General features: G+C 39.6%; 1 protein-coding gene across 4 annotated transcripts in view; it reads right to left on the bottom strand.

Annotated features, from left to right (window-relative positions):
* Positions 1-19,064, bottom strand: part of TMEM131L (transmembrane 131 like) — a 79,247-nt gene that overhangs the window by 39,204 nt on the left and 20,979 nt on the right. For all 4 annotated transcript variants that reach the window (XM_085058540.1, XM_085058542.1, XM_085058541.1 and 1 more), the window contains exons 4-7: positions 5,380-5,451; positions 4,351-4,474; positions 3,186-3,302; positions 1,043-1,153 (exon numbers count right to left, since the gene is read on the bottom strand). In XM_085058540.1, coding sequence (XP_084914666.1) covers positions 1,043-1,153; positions 3,186-3,302; positions 4,351-4,474; positions 5,380-5,451 — 424 coding nt within the window. The remainder of the gene's footprint in view (positions 1-1,042; positions 1,154-3,185; positions 3,303-4,350; positions 4,475-5,379; positions 5,452-19,064) is intronic.

Raw genomic sequence — 19,064 nt, 5'->3', positions numbered from 1 at the left:
AGAGCCTGCCTTTGTATGTTCACAAGAAAGCACAACCATGAGACTACAGGGAAGAGACTGGTATGCAGGAAAAGAAAGGGGAGAAGGACATTGTGTATTATCCTTGGACAGAGGTATGATTGATCTAACACATACATAGCAGACTGGAAAATATAATCTGTGCTGGTAATTTTTCTCAGGTAGAACAGAAGACATCACAAATGCAATTAACACACCTTATGTTTACATAAAATACTAAATTTTGTTAAATTCTGTTATGCTAAGATATTCTAAGTATGTTTTAGGAAAAACAATGTCAGTGTATAATACAACAAGAAATCTGAAAGATCAATTTTACAAATCAGGTATTCACTTGAAAGGTTCTGTATGGACTGGAAGACTATGAAAACACCTGCAACTGCAACCAAATGACAGAAATCATTAAAGATTCTTTCAATTGAAATATTTATGCCTCATAAATTCAACTTGCTGTGTTCTCCAGAGCTCCCTGTCAAGCTAGATAAGCAAAGCTGGTATCTTCAGCACTGATGGGGCAGGAGGGGATGCTGCAGCCTGACTTCCAGCTTCCATTCTCATCCATGCAGCATGGATGTTTGCCACAGCTTTTTAACTGTGGCAAACTGTTGGTGCAGCCCTGCTGCAAACTCGCACAGGGAACTGGCCAGAAGTCAAAAACAGAATAAAACAAATACAGCTTCCTGTCCTTCTCAATTTTATGGCATAAAGTTTATTTTTTTGTTTAGGACAGACCAATTCCCCAGTTTGGTCAGAGCAGGGCCTCACAAATAGTTTTGCCAGTTCAATTTAGAGGGCACCCCACCACAGAAGCACCAAGAAGAACAAGTGTGAATAGTTTAAATGCCAAAGACTGTCTCATAAAAGCAGCTAATCACAGTAACCCTGTATATTGCAATCTTTCTCCTGCAGTCACTGGTACTTGGATTTCTTGCTAATGTTCTTTGCATCCCAACAACCTGACGTCAAAAATCTTTTGTAGTTAAGCAGATTTAAGTTTCAAATCCACTTGAAATGTATACTGTACCAGTGCATGTGATGCCTGGATGTTTTGAACGTGTGGAAGCAATAAGTGGGCATTTGCCAGCTGCACTTTAGGTTCTTCTGGAGAAGACATCAGAGTTCCTGTTCCAAAAACCTGGTATTAAAAAAGAAGTTATTAGATCAACATCTAGAATTTCAGTTATAACAGCAACTTCCAAAACTATTTATTTTGCTAATAACAATAATCTTCCCAAGAAACAGATCAGGTTTTCACATTAGCTTCTTTTAAAAGACAACAGACAAAGTTCCAATGTGGAAAGTAACCATACACATAAATGGCACTTCAGAATCTTCACTCATTCAGGCACTATTACAAAGACAAAACAAAGCACTCACTAGCAGAGCATCAGGTTATTTCAAAAAGAAAGTGTCTAAATTCTCCTACTATTCTTCAGGCAATTACAATTCACATATCACCATTTGGCAGTGCAGCAATTTCTGAGAAAACTTTACTAGTCCCACCAGTAAACTGAATATTGAATTCAGTGGCTCTGCCTTAAAAATTGAGTAAAGTATTTTCTCTTTATTTTGATTTTTAAAGACTGCAGTTTTCAGTACACTAGAAGATTAGTAATTTGGATGGTTCTACAGCATTTATATTTTGTTCCACCAAGATCAGTTTATGACAATGAGATGCACAATAACTGGAGGGTGTGGAGCCAGAAGGGATCTATGAGGGAGGGGATCATTAGAGGCTAAGAAAAATTACTTGGGGCTTTTCACTTGTATGCAAAGATTTATTATTTTTTAATAGGAAAAATCCACATCTTTTTAATTCAGAGGATAATAAAATGCATTCTCTGTTCACTGAAGATCTCTGACTACAGACAGAAAATACCAGAATAAGGGGAATATGCCCTTTATTTTAATGCAGGTATTTATGAAGTACATTTTACTACAATGGTACCTCGTCTCCATTTGGGTGATTATTCTGTACATACTCTTGCATAAATGAATTAGAAACACCAAATGTTTCAAGGCTTTGGGGCTCTCAAGAGCACTGTAACTGTGCATCAAACACTCAAGTCATGCCTCCCTTTGAAACTCTTAAACCTAACGTGAACTGAAAACATGGGCAGCTACTTCCTCTGTCTCAGGTGGCTGGTGAAAATGTCCATGAAAACCACTCTGCTACTGATTTTTGCAGCAATCCAACAGGAAACAAACCAATTTTGAGGTGGCACTGAAACTGCTTCCCTGCAACTTGTTGATAAAAGGCTAAGCTGACTGAGCAATAAATGAAGGGGTCAAGAGGGAACACAGGGAGATGAGAGATGTCAAAAAGAAAAGGTCAATCACTCTATAATGCACTTTTTCCTCATCCTTGATGAAAAGTTCCTGCCAAATGTGGCATTACCTCTAATAAATACCAGGTAAATGCAACACTTGCATTAAAACCCCATGTATTTCAAATGAACTTACCTAAGCTTCTATTTAAGCAGCTTTGTTTTCCAGCACAGTATCAAAGCATAGAAATGAAATAGCTTGATGATTGATTAAAGCTGACATTTTTTTTAATTACTTAAATTCAGAGTTAAGATTTTTCTTTAACAAATTAATAAAAGCCAACAATTTGGAGTATATAGTGTGCCTTATAAAATTTTTAAAAAGCTAAACCTTTTTGAATTCATCAGTTAGTCAGAAAACAGACAGTTTTAATGTACAACCATTATGTTGACTTTAATGTTTTAAGGCCCTAAACCTCTCACCCTGTGCTACATCCCCAATGTGCTTACATAAAATCCTGCAGAGTAGCTGAAAACAACCTAAAATATTTCCTAATGGGTTTTTCCTCACAAATGCATTCCAGCACAGTACTGTCTAGACTGCACTAAGATATGAAACCAATTAGACCATGATCTTGTAAGTACACACATACAAATACAATTGGTTTTACTATCACAAGTAGCCCCCCTAACAGTAGTAATTTTAACCATACCCATGTATGTGATCATGACACTAGCAAGAATTGGTAAAAGAGATGAAATGTTAACATTACCCCACCTGATCTGTATCAGGAATTCAATGAAATTTTAAAGTCCCTACAATTATGAAAATAACTTTTTAAAACACAAGTAAATCCAAAATAAGAGTAGTTCCCCCATATGAAAAATAAGAGTAGTTACCTGATATGAAAGTACTCCATGAGATGAGGTATTTATAAATAATGAGCTTTCAACACTGCCTTCTTCTGTGGGCAGGAAGAGTACTCTGAAAGACATCTTTCCCATCGCTGGAATCACCTGCAGAAACACAAAGAAGCTGGCTTGCTTGGTGCCACTGACTACACTCCCACCATTCAGTCACAGGGCCCAGAGAACATTTCCACAAGTACACTTCTATCTGTAGATCCCACTAAGCAGAACCTCACTGCTGAGAAGTTTCATCTGTGCACAACTCTCAACTCTTACTACAGAGAAGAACGAAGACCACACAGCTGCTTGCCAAATTACGGTTGGAGTTTCTCAGCTAGCATGGGGCCTCTTCAGTCAAAGCTGCTTTTTGCAAAAGATCTTAAGCATGCAGCACCAACAGCTTCCATGTGCATAGAAACACTTCTCCATACAGAGATAGATGGCTATTGCAAACTCAATCAATACCCCTGTGATACACAGTCAAATGAGTCAAAGCTGAACTTAGGCAACACTGTTAGTAACCAGATAGTCTGTCTGGAAGAACAATGCCATTTATGTCTGCACAGTAATACCCATTCAGCTGTAGTAAAAGCAAAAATCAGATGAAAACAGAGTAAAATCCCTTTGCACATCAGTGGAGGATAAAAACGGGGCTTCATCCAAGTGAGATCACAGCAATTCATTCTTAACATGCATTATATTGTTATACATTGTTTAAAAAATCAGAGTTTAAAAAATGGTCTTAGATCATAAAGGCAATTATGCTCATAATTGCAATACAAAATGCATAAAACATTTCACTGCAGGTTTTTCTGACGAATATGCAAGGCCACTCAAAAGACTGAAAATTCATGGCTGCAAAACACCCACATGCCTGTGGATTACTGCATAATGCTGCTTAGAGCAGAATGGGATTTAAACAGCCTAACACTGAAAAGTTCTTATCTTCCTCTGTTACTGTCAAACACATTTCCTATTGTAGGTTTTGGGTGTCTTCTCCCAAACAAGTTAAGTAGAAGTGAACAAAAAAACAGAAAAAGAGTTGGAGGTCCTACAAAAAAGCACAACAGCACAGAATGAAGAGCTTATGCCAAGGGAAGCACGAAGGCTTGGCAATTGGCCATTACATAGTTTCCAAATGTACATCAACACTCACCCGGCCATGAGCAGGAGACACATGAAACTGTCTAGTAGCTGTAAACACTGAATTGACTACAACATCTCTATCTCTACTAGGGTTGTAGGCATGCAGCATTTTAGCTCTGGGTAACCCCAGTAACCTAAAACAGGGGAAAAAAAAAGAGAAAAAAATTATTCACTTTATAAGCTCAGGCAGTGCATGAAAATAGCAACAAACACAAATCACTCTAAAACATGTTGATCTGCAACAATTACTCATTTGTAATTAATCTTTGGAAACATGCCAAACAAATTTTGCCTTTAGTATACAAAGGCAAACACGTAACATGGGGATGTGAAAGGTACACCTAGGCAAAACTCATTGGAGTCACTAGGAGTTGAAGAAAATAAATAACCCTTACAGAGCACAAAGTTTTAAATAAAAAGATTTAAATAACTAAAGTCTTATTTTGTCAGGTAAAGCAATGGTTCTCTTAAGGCTTTTGGTTTAGCTAATACATCCTAAACCGCAACATGTCAAACATTCCTCCAATGCATCCTCTGAAACATTCCTTTTACTCACAAGGGGACTGTGTTTCTTTTCAGTTACTGATAGATCAAAGGCTGACTATCACTAAAGAATAATTTAAGTTTTCTTAAAAAAGAACTAAGAAAAATCTCATTTATTCTACCAGTATGTTTGGCTTGGGACTCCCTGGATTTTGTTTTCAGAATTTAAAGGAAACAACATCTTCCTCTACTAGAAAGGCAATCGTTCAAAAAACAAACAGCATAAAGCAATTATTTTATATCCTTGCAAAATCACCTGAACTGTACACCCAGAATTCATTATATTCCCTATTAACTTTTCCTCCTTCACAAAACTATGTTGATTTCAATTTACAAAACATTGCAAGGCAAGAAACGCACTTCCAACTCTGTGGCAATTACTTACTACTTCTGTATTTTTTAGAGAATAGCATGATCCCAGCTAATGCTTTTTACCCAAATGGAGCTGTTCCTCCACACTGCATTATTAACCAAAATAACAATGTAAGATACTCACTGCATTCCAAAATGCAGAACTGATGGGTGAAAATGTAAGGCCTTCCCATTTGGAGGCATCTTTGCTGAGAAGCTGAAAAGAAGGGAAAAGAAGCCACAATTAATATTTAGTGGGCATGATGCTACAATCTGCAGGGAGGGAAGACACATTACAGGCTCATAACTCTTCACATTCTGAACCTCCCTTCCTTGCACAGATCTCTCTAGTCATGCTGATACACCTGTTTCTGAGGCTGTGCAGTGAACTAAAGAGGGAAAACAATTGGAAAGAGTCCTGAGAAATGAAAACTACATCATCTTGGAGCAGATCCCCTGTCTCACCAATGAGACATCTATGCAAGCACTGGTACGAGCACAGATGAGAAATCAAGAGGTAGAGGAGTAAAGAGCAGCTTGGGCAAAGGCTGATATCAAAAGAAGTGCTTGTGTAGCTGTGGCTTTAATGCAAAAGCCTGCTCATTTCTTCTGTGCAAAAGAGAGTAAGAAATACTGTGAAGCACATGTATCATCATCTTTCCTTTGCCCTACAAAAATTCACAATGAACTTCCCATCAGTTCTAGCACAATTTTAGCTTATTTCAACATAACTCGATACCATGTAACATAGCAATTCCAAGATATCTTCACCGTTTTCACAATTAAAACTTGTCTTCCAAAAGTCCCAATGACCACAGTGGTAAAAAAGAAGCCCAGCACTTGTTCATTTTATCTGCATACCCAATGCTACTCTGTTGAAAGCTTCCCCAGAAGCAGTCTGCACATTGAATAGGCAGAACCAGTTTCATCTCTACTGGGACAATGCTAATAAGCATCCTAGCGAGGATGAGTCTGAGAAGGGAGAGATGGACTGTGGTCTCATTAGTTATCCAGCTGCTTTGCATAATTTGTGGTAATAAAGTAAATTGGTTCCCAATTTAAAAATGTAGTTCTGTAACATTACACCTTTAAAATCTATTAGTGTGTGCATAATCCTGCTGTTATATTCCAAGCAACAGACATCATAATTTATTACCAGCCAGGAAAAATAATGTTTATTATTATGAAAACCCCCAATTTTTATGAAAACACAGAATCATAGAAGGGAGAAAACTCCCTCACTACTGTAGCAGGTGGAATGTAATATATCCAGGTAGCATTTCTGAGGAGCAGCTAGTGACAGTCTCCTTCCAACCACCTTGTCTCTGCAGCAGCCAGCTCCTGCTCCATTCCTAGAAACACCGCAGCAACCAGCACCTTCTTCTTCCAAAAATCAGCCTCAGGGATGTACCCAGAAGGTAAGTCTGAGTACTGTTGTAAGTGCATACAAATTCAAATTACTGCTATAGTAAAAGCCACAGACATTTGGGGAATACACATTTCTTAGAGGTCCTCAGATCCTTTTGTTTTATGCATACACATAAACAACAGAATAAAAGTTAAGCCAGTGATTTATGCACTACAGTATGACCTTGAATCGCACCACTGCTTAAGTTTCTAGCATCTTACAGGTATTGCTGAAATACCTTTTCTCACCAGAAAAATCTTTGCTGAGAACAGCAAGAAGTTGAGTGCCTCTCTTTGCTACTTCATGCAATTGGCAGTAGTTCTCCATGACTTACTAACTCTCCTTCTGAGGAACTCTAGAAGCATCAACTCTTTTCCTCACATCCCTCACTATCTGCAATAGGTAACAAATGCACCAGGTGGGTGCAAATCAAGCTGTGGATGTAGGAGACTGCAATTCATTTGGACTAGGTGAACATTGCCATCCTGTAGCACTAGGTCTTAAAAATACACTGTACTATTGTTCAGTCAACCCTCTCCTGGTCACAAAATGGGAAAAGCCCTGAGAGTAGCAGCAGGAGGATCCCAGAGGTGCCATTTATTCCTTCCGGAGAGGGCAGCCTGGACCTTGGGTGGCTGAAGCCAAGACTCAGCTAACAACCTCTGAAGGCTCTGAGCTGGCTCCTGAGCACAGAGATAACTTTGGAGCATCCCTGCATGCCACTCAACCAGGAATGGTCCCGTGACTACCAGATATATACAGCTTCTGCTTTGCACCCCACAAAAGCTGCCAAATCACTTCAAGCCCCAGCCTGGCCCTGAAAGCAGAACAGCCACATTCCTATGGCACCATGCCCACCACCCAGCCCACTGTCCAGCTCCAGGGTGTCTGCACCACTTATCAGCAGCCCCAAAGCAGTGCCAAAACATAACCTGAGAGCTGAGTTTCTTCAACAACAGAACTAGTGGAAGAGAACTACCACTGTTTTGGGTTGGTTTTTTTCCCCTCAAGGGAAAAGACGACAGGCTGGAATAATGGGAATGGACAGGAGAACATTCTGCTCATGACACTCGAACAACTAGGATGCACTTTAAAGTGCATCACTATACAGAGAAAGAGGCCCATCTACATTAGAAGTGTACTTCTCCAGTTACTGTCTCTAAAAGGCAGCTGGAAGCTAGCAGAACACCATTTTGCATCCTCATGCTCCAAACACAATTCAGATCTCTGTGAGGAATCTGACACACAAATAAACACTGAGGCAATTTATCAAGACATTTAAAATTTGAAGTCACTTTTAACAAAAGAATTATGTTTTTTTTCCCCAAGAACACAATCTCACTAACAGATTCACCTCAAATTACACCAAAAATTGCTCTTTTAGTTACAGATGATATGTCCAAAAAAAGTACATGGATCTTTTCATGAGAATGTTACAGGCTTGGGAAAGGCAGAAATATCTGCCTAAGAATGGAAGTCTTGAAACAACAAATGTGGAGAAACAGCCCTCTTCACAACAGAAAAAGTCTGGCTTCCAGCTACTCTTTCATTGCTTTTAAAATCTGCTAACAGTCCATTAAGCATGCCATCTAACAAAGCTGGACCCCACACTCCATGGCATCTCTCTTTGTTTTTGGCAGAGCAGTTCAACATCTTCTAAATGACAGATTTTGATAGAGCAATACAATTCCAACATTTCAGAAGATATTTTTAAGCACAAGTGAACTGGAGGGAAACAGGAAAAAGAAATAGAAGAGGGGAAGGAAATTCTTGGCAATTACTTTTAACACTCAATATGCATCAAAAATATAGTTTAAATGGTGCTGTTATCACTTCCCAGCCCAACAACTCAGTGCCTTTCCTCCTCTCCATCCACACGATATATTTAAAACCCTGACACCCTGAACCATCTATTTGCAAGAACAAAGCGTAAGAAAAATACAGACTTTGAGGAGGTCAGGGAAGGCACCACATGGTCACCCAGAGCACCAGGAAGATTTGAGGACAGGTTCTGGCAGGAAATGTGAGGGTGAGCCCACAAAACCTCCAGCTCATCACCCTCACTTGCAGAAAACACAGAGCAGAGAGGGACAAATCCTGAGCATGCACACAAGCATCAGGAATGGCTGCTGGGGAGAAAGGTGGATGGGGAGCTGAAAAAAGGGGGCTGGAGGGAAGGTGGGTTAAGGAATAGGGGTGACACCAGGGAAAAAGAGCAGGATGGAGCAATGCAAACATCCTTAATCACTTGTGCAAGCAGAGAAACATGTAGCTTGAGGGCAGCAATTTTAGGATTTTGTTGTTTTTTTAAAAGGTGCATGAGCCGTAAAATGTTAAGCTACCATATTCCCTCCACTCAGAAGCCCCAGAGGTGCTTGAACATGGAGAAGTTCCAGCCTTGTACATTTCCTGCTTCAGGAAAGAACATTTTGGTGTCCTGTTGATGTGGGACTAACGAAAGGAGATGCTAATACAGGGATGCTGAGAGTGCTGTTAAACATAGCATTGAAATTGTTTTGCCCTTGCTTCTTTCAGTCTTGTTAGTCTGTGATGTATTAAGTAAATATAAGTAAACAACCAGGTCAGTATTTACAGTCCCAAATCCTAATATTTTTATGCAATGTATATAACGAACATTTGTTTGAAATAAGCAAAATCTTTTATTTTATCCAAAGTCCAGCAGAAAGAGATCTTTCTTCACAAGAGATTCATTCATACTTCACTGGTCAAAATCACAAGAGAAACATTTATCCTAAAAATCCAAACAAAAGAGCAGATCTATTCTGAATAAATTGCTGGAGACAGCAGGAGACTGCATTGGAATTTTTTGTTTGGCCTTTTTTTTTTTAATGAAACTTTGAAACTGAGTTAATTCATCTGATTATACATATAAAACACTTAATCTGCAAATTAAGCTGCATCTGACTGCGAGTGAAGGACATTTCCTGGAAGTAAGTTTATCCCAGTGTTGCTTTTTTTTTCTATGAACTCCTTTAAGTCTTCTTTGTATCTTTATTTCTTCACTTGAACTGATTACTTTACATTATCTTAGCATGCATATTTATCTGATGATTCAGATAGCAACATCTGCAGTTGAAAATAATCACAATTGCTACTTGGTTCCCTTTCTTCTTCCTTCCTTTTTGTACCCTTTGTTCCTAGCAGATGCTGAAAAAGCAAATCGGGGAAAGGCATTTTATTGTTGGGTCTTTTGCTTTAGGGCTGCAGGGTTTTCATGGAAGCAGCATGCAAAAAGGACTGGATTCTTAAACGTACAAGAGGTCCTTTTAGAGTGACTCTGCTTAGGCAGTACTGTTTTATTTTTCAGTATATTAATAAAAGTAAAATTTTACTTATGTTGAGCATTTTGGCACTTTGCACCACCAATGCAGCGATACTAATGAACGCACAAGATGAGGTTTTGCGATACGGAAGTGTGTATGTATTGTACAGGAAAGCACATTTTTCATGCAAACTGAAACAGAGAAAAGGAAATAAAGCCCCTCATTTACTGACTGATTTTAGATTCATTCCTCTAGACCACACCTGATAAATAAAAAGCAGAATGGAACACATACAGAAACAACCAAACCCAGATACTTCTAATCATTCTGATTATAGCTGATGCAAAGAAATTATTTTTACAAATGAAAACAGATAATTAAGAGGTAATTGACAGAGAAATAGAAAAAGCAGCTGAATTGAAGTCCTATGCAGAGCTAATACAAAGTTTTGGTTTGTCACATCCCTAGTCCCTCTCTTCTCTCAACTTCCCATTGTCAAAGGCAGTAAAAGCACCAACCAGTATTAGGAACATTAAAGTGCAGCTCCTGAAAGATGCACAGTAGCTTTGAAAGAGATTATGAAATGGTTTGGAAATATAAAATTAAAACTTGAGTTTACTATCAAGGCAACTCTGCCAAAAACAGACACAGGAATAGTTTTAGGGGGTTTTTTTTGTAACCTTAACTTCCTTCCTAGAGGTAGAAAGAGTCCTCAGAAACCAGGAAAATATCCAACTTGCAATAACCCTGCATGTTCATGGGCAAGCTATATGTAGTGTGTCCCTGTAAGGCTCTGGCACCTGGAGAAGAGCAGTCACATTTGTCACCTCAGCTCCAGAGACTCACAGGACCTCCTGAAGCCCTGTACCGACCTGTGACAACACATGAACCATTCAGTCTTTCTAAATGTCTTTTATCTTTTAAAGATTGACCAACAGGTAAAAGAACACAAATATGAATTTTGAACACTGGAAACCTAGAAGTCTAAGGGCTGCCTTATTTTTAGCACCACATTTTTTAAGGGAAGAGAGGGAGGACTGACTCACTGCTTCTGAATGCATGGGATTTGCAACCCATCATTAGGAATTCACTTAGATGCTCTACCAGAGAGCTGTGCTGCTTCTGGAAGAAATCTTTTTTTTACTGTGAGGGTGGTGAGGCACTGCAACAGGTTGCCCAGGGAAGATGTGGACACCCCCTTCCTGGAAGTGTTCAAGGCCAGGCTGGACAGGGGCTCTGAGCAATCCAGTCTAGTCAAAGGTGTCCCTGCCACAGCAGGGGAGTTGGAACTAGACTGAGGTCCCTTCTGACCCATTCTATGATTCTGGAAGAACGATGGTCACCTTTATTTCCTCTGAAGCACACTATGTACATCAAGGACTGAATCCTACACTGTGGAAAGCAGGAAAGGCCAAACAGTGTTACCTATCAACTAACATGTGAATGCATACCTGCTATTTTGGATGCTTTGGCTACAGGAAAATAGGAAAGGGCAGCTAAACCAAAAGAAACCGGTGAAATGGATGAAACAGTCTTTCTAAAAACAAATCCTGTAATTTATGGCTGAAGTCATAATTTAAGGAGGAAGACAGGTCTAGCAACCTTTTATTTTCTTTCTTTTTTACTTCTTAAACTACTGAAGTTGGCAAAGCAACACATAGCTAAGACCTGCACATAAAAGTTTCAATGAGCTGATACTTTGTTTATTTACAGAAACAGTGAAATAAAGGGGTAGGTAAGCCTAGCTCAATGTGTTAAGCACAAAACCACTCTCTCTTACTTCCACTTGGTCCCTTGAGCATTGCTCTCCTCCAGCAACTTGAGCAGCATCCTCTGCTCCACTACTCCAGCCTGGGTGTTTCCACAGCCACAAGTCACCTTCCTGGGCAGTCTTCTCTCACTGCCTGTGGTCCCTTTTCCTACCAAGATCTGCCATAGCCTTTACACAAACCATTTGCATAATGGTTACCTCAGCCAGCAGTGCTTCGGTTTTTTCCTTCCACAAAACAACAAAACTGCAATGATCAAACTTAGAGTACCTCACAGTACAGCCCTTAAAGCCACATTTCTCAATGGCATGCAAATGGAAGGATACGGATTAAAAAAACTTGGCTTTTCTCTCTACCCTCACAACCAAGCAGTTTCCTTGAGAAAAGTCCAAAGAAGTTAAATGCAGACCAAAAAAAAAAGAGATTAAGACTCGTGAAGAAATCTAAAGGAGATGATGATCAGTGAGGCACAAAGTGCTATACTGAGTATCTTGGTGAAGATAAAATGCTTTCTTTCCCAGCCGTGCCTGTGGTTTGTATTTTAGTAGCAGGAGCAGCACAATAAAGCATGTTTAAGAGCAGAACAGAATTACTCCCTCACATAAATCACTCCCAAACTTCTGAATAACTGAAATCTGTAGTAAATTAAGATGTTGATTCACAATGTCTTGAATTCATTTGAAATTATTTTCCAAAACCTCTTCTTTGAAATCCTTTGGTCACCCAAATTTCAAGCAATAACCAACACTCTCTAGAGATGATCCAGGGGGACCATGTACACTGCAGGCATCTTAGACAGACAGTAACTAAGTTATTTGTTTTGGATGACTGTACCAGGCCCACTTGTTCAAAATTTACCAAACATTTTCCTCTGGAGCACCTCTACTGCTGCCAGCAAATCCCAAATATCCTGGCAGGCAGAACATCTACTTTCATTTTACTTTTGGCTTCATATAATTCAACAATTGCCTTTTCTCTCTGCAATATTTCATGAGGTAAACTCTGATAACTGCCCTCAAATAAAACTTTTAGCTTGCCTTTCTCTTTTTTAAGCTTCTTGACAATTTATCTTTTTCAAAAAAGTCAGCAACCATCCATTAAAATTAAAATCGCAGAAACAATACAATTTACTCTTTGCTTTTTTAAAGTTCTTCCCAAAACAAATTATAAGAGCCACTTGCCTAATACAAACACAGTATTGGCTCCATTAGGAGCCTTGGTATTCTTGACATTTTGTCTTTACCAGATCCTGGACTTGTGGGGTTGTAAGAAAATACTGCATTTCAGTCTCTTTGAAGACTGCTTCTAGCCCATGAGCTGCAAAATAAAACCAAAAATTGAAGGCAGCACATGCCTTTTTTTTTCTTTTTGAACCTCAAAAATTTTTAGGCAAATTCATTTTTTTGAGTAATTTGCTTACCCTGTAGTTGCCAAACCCTCAAAAAAAACCCCCAAAACCTAAGAACATTTAAACTGACTGCATACTACAAGTTTGTTTTTCAAAAACTGCCACTAAGATCACAAAGAATTGCTGAGATGTTAATTTTTGCCTACCTTAATTAACTAGAATAGAGAAAGGTAGTCAAACCCAAAGCACCCTGGCGTATTTAATACATGTAAAGAAATGGCTGCTTTTTGAAGAGCACTGCTCAACTCTCACAGCCCGAAACCTTTACAAGACAAGCTGAGTCTCCACACCTCTGAAAGATGAGGCCACCTAGCCACAGTCCTGCCCAGCATCTCTGAATTGAAAATGAAACACTTTCAAGTGAGATGTACTGCTCACAGCCTTTTCCAGACACTTTGAAACCATGAACCCTAGAGAAAGGGTACATGGAGAAGTACCTAGAGAAAAGGCTTCCACGCTGTCAGCACACTGCCTTCTCTGGCTAGAAACAAAGCACCAATGCAAGCCTTGAGCTGAAATACCATGAAATTTAAATGACTGCTCCTGACCCACAGTTTTCAAAGCCTTTTACTGAAAGCAGTCAAAATTCACAGCACAGTCCTGTGAAAGAGGCAGGATAAAAGAACCTTAAAAAAGTGAGAAGATAGACCACAAACCCACCTGCCTTGTACCTAAAAAGAACACAATTATTTTTACTTAGTAGGGTGCAAAGCCCTTATTTCTGTCCTTGCAATGGCAAAGTGATGGCAAAAAATTTTAGTAGCAAGGGCAGTTTCTAAGCATAATCCTGTACTAACAATTACAAATTGAACAATACAAGAGGCAGGTATTTCAGAAGAAACAAATTCTATCACACCTGCCTCAACTAAATTAATTCCCACAAAAGTAACAATGAACATGTTTGCTGTTCCTTCATGTGTCTACAGAACAATTACGAGTAAAGAAGGAAGAGATACAAGTGAAAACAGACTTCACCTTTTTAACACACCAATTGTAATTCTATTTTAAAAGTTAAAATAAAAATTCATTTCATCAGGCACACCCAATTTTAGTCAAAAACCCTCCCCAAGCTGAAGAGCAAAGAACCAATTTCAGTCAAGTCAGTAGCAATCTTTCCTCCTTCAAGTGTTTCACTTTCACATGCCAGGAAAACTAGTTTTCCTCCAGCTCAGAGAATCTGGCTCCAGCCTCGAGAAAAGCAGGAGGCATTGACAGGAAGCCCTGTGGGGCTGCAAAGCTCACAGCAATAGGAAGTTACATTCTTGTCAAATATCATTGCACCCAACCATTTCCTTTTTCTACACCAGGCACAGCCAAAAATTTCTATCTTGACAGAAACCATTTTAAGTTACAGTAGTTCAGCAAAATGCATGAAAGAGCTCTGTGGTCACTGATAAGCTTGGCCTGCTTAATAATTAAGAGTGATAATCTTCCTATGGGAGCTGCCTTTTGCTGTTTCTACATTAATCCAAGCCTTTTAGTTTCTTTTTATAATGAAAGAGTACAGGCCTGTAGGACAGTATGCATTTGCCTGGTGGATCTCAACAGCCCACAGGAAACCTTTACACTGAACCCACAGAGCTTTAAAAAATCACTATCCTTGCCCTTGCCTTGCCCCTCCCCAAGAAAAGAGAAAAATACTAACTAAAAAGGAAACAAAGCAAATACAAGAAAACTCAGACCTAGGACTTTAACAAGTAGTCACTTCTGCTTTTCATTTATCCCCCTTGGTCTGGACAGTGCACCTGATACCAGTTTCCCTGAAAAGAAGTTATGGAAAAGTGGCTAAGATCATGTCTCAAAGCTACAAAAAATACCCAACAGTGGAAAACATCAATCTGGACTTTGCATTTCTTCCCCTTTTGTGAACTTCAGCACAAATTTTTAAAAACAAAGTATAATCTTTGAGCACCAACCTTTCAGAACAGTAATTTACCTATAAGCATTCAACACCATGCCTTGTTTAAGCCAGTGTATGAAGACAGATAACCAAAATGAGCTCAGTGTCTCCACAGCACTTTTACAGACAGCCTCAAATTCTGCAAATGCAAAAAAAGCAAACACTCCAATATACAGTTTCACTTCATTGGCAGTAATTTACCTTACAAACTGATAAGATGCTGGGGAAGTCCCTCAAAAACTTAAAACCATGCACTACTTGCAAAATCCTTTTACCAAACATTTGCTTGAGTAACAGATCAAGACCAGCTTTCTCAGGGCTATGTTTCAATTTTATAAGAAGTGAAAGTATTGCCACTATTGAGGGCCAAACTTATTAAAAACTTAATTATCTCCTCTAGCAGTAGAAACTTTATACAAGACCTTCTGAAGCATGTCCAAACTACCACAAATTTAAACTACCTAACAGCTTTCTAAAAAATACAAAAATTTTCTTGCAATTGAAATGCGTTTTCACAAGCTGTACTATATGAATGTGAAAATTTGATGCAAATACAAATACAAGGAGAAGAAACAAGGCTACACTTTTCTTAAAGGTACCTTAAGTGTGGTGCTGCAGGGGGAAGCTGTGGTCACACTGTCACCCTATGCACAGCAGGGAAATAAAGCTGCTCCCCCACACCCCAGGGCCCACTACCAATCTTCTCGATAACAAGTTTAAGTTAAGCCACTAGCCAAATAGCACCCCTGAAAAAGTAGCTTCAACCCCAAACCACCACCTCCATCTCACAGAAGCATCACTCTTTTGTTCTTGTTTTCTACCCTTCCCAGTTGGGATTTATTATATCCACTTTAGTACCCATCAAAATGTTTTGATGTCATATGACATAGTTTGTTTTTTTTTTTTTTTCTGGTGCAATAATTCATTGAATCAATGCCATATGTGATGTGTGGTATTTTTTAGACAGACAGAACCTTTTAAAATAGCAATAAGAAATTGCAGACCATTTTTACTGTTCACTGGCATTTTATTAACTGATGGCACTGTGCATTTTCATCTTCATCTCTGTGCTTCAACAGCACAGTCATATTAACCTGCTCTCAAACAAGGACCTTTTCTCTTCTAGCTTCCCATACAAAAATCTGGTTATACTTCAAAGTACATCCTCTCCTGCAGTCATTAAAAAAAAAAAAGGGGGAATCCTCCACAGCATCAGATCATTTCCACTTTTTCACTAAAGCCAGTAAACCCCCATGGTGAGAGAACACCATGCAGACAGCCTGCAAAATTTCCCCGGCTGCCCCTTTTGAAAAATGCAGCTTGCTGAGCTCTCCTGTCTTGTGTCACTCATCACTCTGGGCTGTGGTGTGCAAAATGGAAATACAGCTCCATGACTTAGTGCTATTAATAAAAGCAAGCATGCTCACGGTGTATTTGTGACTTACTCCTAAGTACTACTGTGTATTTATAATTCGCTAGATTACGTTGTTAAAGGAAACACAGATATGAAAAAATTTCTACCAGAAAATCCAAACTGGCAAAAATACAAAAAGAAAGTTGGCACTACCAGGATTAGCAGTTCCAAAGCTTATCACAGAAACCACCAGGTCCTTACAAAACATCTGGGATCTGTTGAAGCCAATGCACAGCATATGCTCTCAGCCAATTTCTTCTGACGCACAAAATGCTGCAGCGTTCTGCTATTATACAATGCAGAGCCATACAAAACACAGCCCGTTTCACAGGCTTATGAGCAAAACGTCTACCACCAAAGAAACCTCAAGTATTTTATGGCTCTGAATTCCAGCAAGGGGCACCTAAAGCCCACAAGTTAACATTTGCTTCCTTCAGCAGGATAGCTGGTGAGGAAAGGAAAAGGAGGAAAATTAGCTGAAAAAAACAGCAGGAAGTCAGCTTTTGTTAATTTTATACCAGTTAAAAAAAGCACCTGCAATCAACTACAATATTAAAACTCCACCTCCCCTAGATTTTTGCATTTCCTCCTTTATTTCAAAGCTAGGAAGCTAATCAGAGTTCACCAACATGAAATGTTCACCTGTGAAACCAAAGACAAAGCATCAGTAATGCTATTTTTAGTTTCTTGACCAGCCTCAAACCAAACATCTGCTTCCACTGCAACAAAGGATGCACTTTCATTCTGCATGCCCCACACGGGGTTTCGCAAGCTACCCATGAGAGGAAAAGCTCTTCCAGAAAGGCCAAAGACCCCTTTGCAGCCAAAAGGTCTATTTAACTGGTCTTGGCCATACATTTCTCTACACTTCTTCCTCTGCAAGCTAAGTAAATTAATGCCATGGTCCTGCATGGGAACCTGCACAAAGGTCCCACTGAAGCCAGCTGAGCTTCTCATAGGCAGAGAGGCAGACTGAGGAGCAGGACTGACACACAGCACTTTGCACTTTCTTATGGGAGCATTTGGATACATGGATGGACACACATCCGAACTAAGAGCAAGACATAAAGCTTGGCAAGTGCATCCAGCCTCTCAAGAGGCTTCTTCTGGCACTCCACAGCAATATTTTACACTAAAAAAGGAGCAACGAGGCTTTTTAAGGCAGATATTCTATCATGTCAAAATGGAAGATGTGGCTTTTGGCAGGAATATGGCAAAAAGAGGGAATAAAGAAGCTTACAGTGCTGCCCCAGACCACAGCCAGCAGTAGGTGATGTGGATTTGCAGTTACCACGAAGTCACATTTTCGACACCTGATCTTACCTTTTCACAGCTTGCAAGCTTTCAGTGGGTAGAGGGAAAAAAAAGAAGATATGAGTGCTCGAACTATGTGCATTGTCCCCAACCCAGTACGCACACCCAGAAGGACTTAACCTCCAAGTCAGGCATCACAACATGGTCATGGATGACATGGGACAACCTGAAGTTTTCGAAGTCGCAAACAAGATTCCTCAGCTTGGGAACAAAAGCAAAGATTCCCATCTTAAAATTTGGAAACATACACTCTATATGGCTGGGCACTGCCCTGCCCTTTCTGCACAGCAAACGTTTCAGTAATTGTTCCACGAACAACAAAACACAGCCCATTGCTTCAATGACCAGAAAGCATGAATAATTGTTTTTATTTACAAGGAGAGAAAAAAAATCCAAGCAAGACTGAAAGCATGGGGACCAGGGCAGGGGTGTTTGTTTTAAAGCGACTACCCGCATCTGCGGGATCAGCCACATTATCCCAGCAACACTGAGAATGCTCACAAAGGCCAGAAATGTCCCCTTTTGAAAAGGGCAGTTTAAATGCTGCAGAAACTGGGTCAGCGACAGGCCACAGAAATACCTAAGCAGGCAGCAGGCACCTCACGAGCTGGAGGCAGCAGGCTTGCAGCAAAGGCCTTGAATGAAAGACAGAACACACCAAGACAGAAATCAGACAATAGCTATTGAAGAAAGGCAGTTAATAGCAACAAAGCACGTAAAGCACGGGTCAAGGAGTCGGTCAAGTACAGGCCCTTCAACTCTCTACCCTTCTTCAGTTGCCAGGAATCAAGATTTAGACACAAACCAGAGACATATATGGCACACAGCACCAGCAGGCAGGCACAAAAACTGAGCAGACATGTTAAATCCACAAAACAGTAAGGAACTGCAAAACTTAATTCTGCAAGGGCTGCTCACTTGCTGAGGGCAGCACAGCATTTCTTGGTCTTCCAGTTTCATTAAAAATGAAACAAAACAGGAATTACACAATTTTTGCTTATATATGGTTAGTGTATTTATCATCTCTGTGTTCAGGTCTTTACTGTTGTACATTTACTGACATGCAGACACCTTAATTTTAAAATGCCAACCCACAACTGCAATCGATAGGACAATGGAATTCAGCACAAAATATATTTATGCAGGCAAAATCTAAGAGGTGGCCTACAATGTCACTAGTGAAGTGACTTCCTGACTGCATAACAGCTGACCAAATAGCACCAAATGAGTGTGCAGCAGGACTGTTGCACACATCCAGCCATAGTCAAGAGACTTGATTCTGTTTTGTACAGACCTTTAAAATCATTTGACGTGAATGGAGGCGGTGGTTACC

The sequence above is a fragment of the Lichenostomus cassidix genome, chromosome 4 (assembly GCF_008360975.1).
Source record: "Lichenostomus cassidix isolate B80296 chromosome 4, HeHo_3.0, whole genome shotgun sequence".
NCBI lineage: Eukaryota > Metazoa > Chordata > Aves > Passeriformes > Meliphagidae > Lichenostomus > Lichenostomus cassidix.
This window is presented reverse-complemented; position numbering and strand designations above follow the sequence as displayed.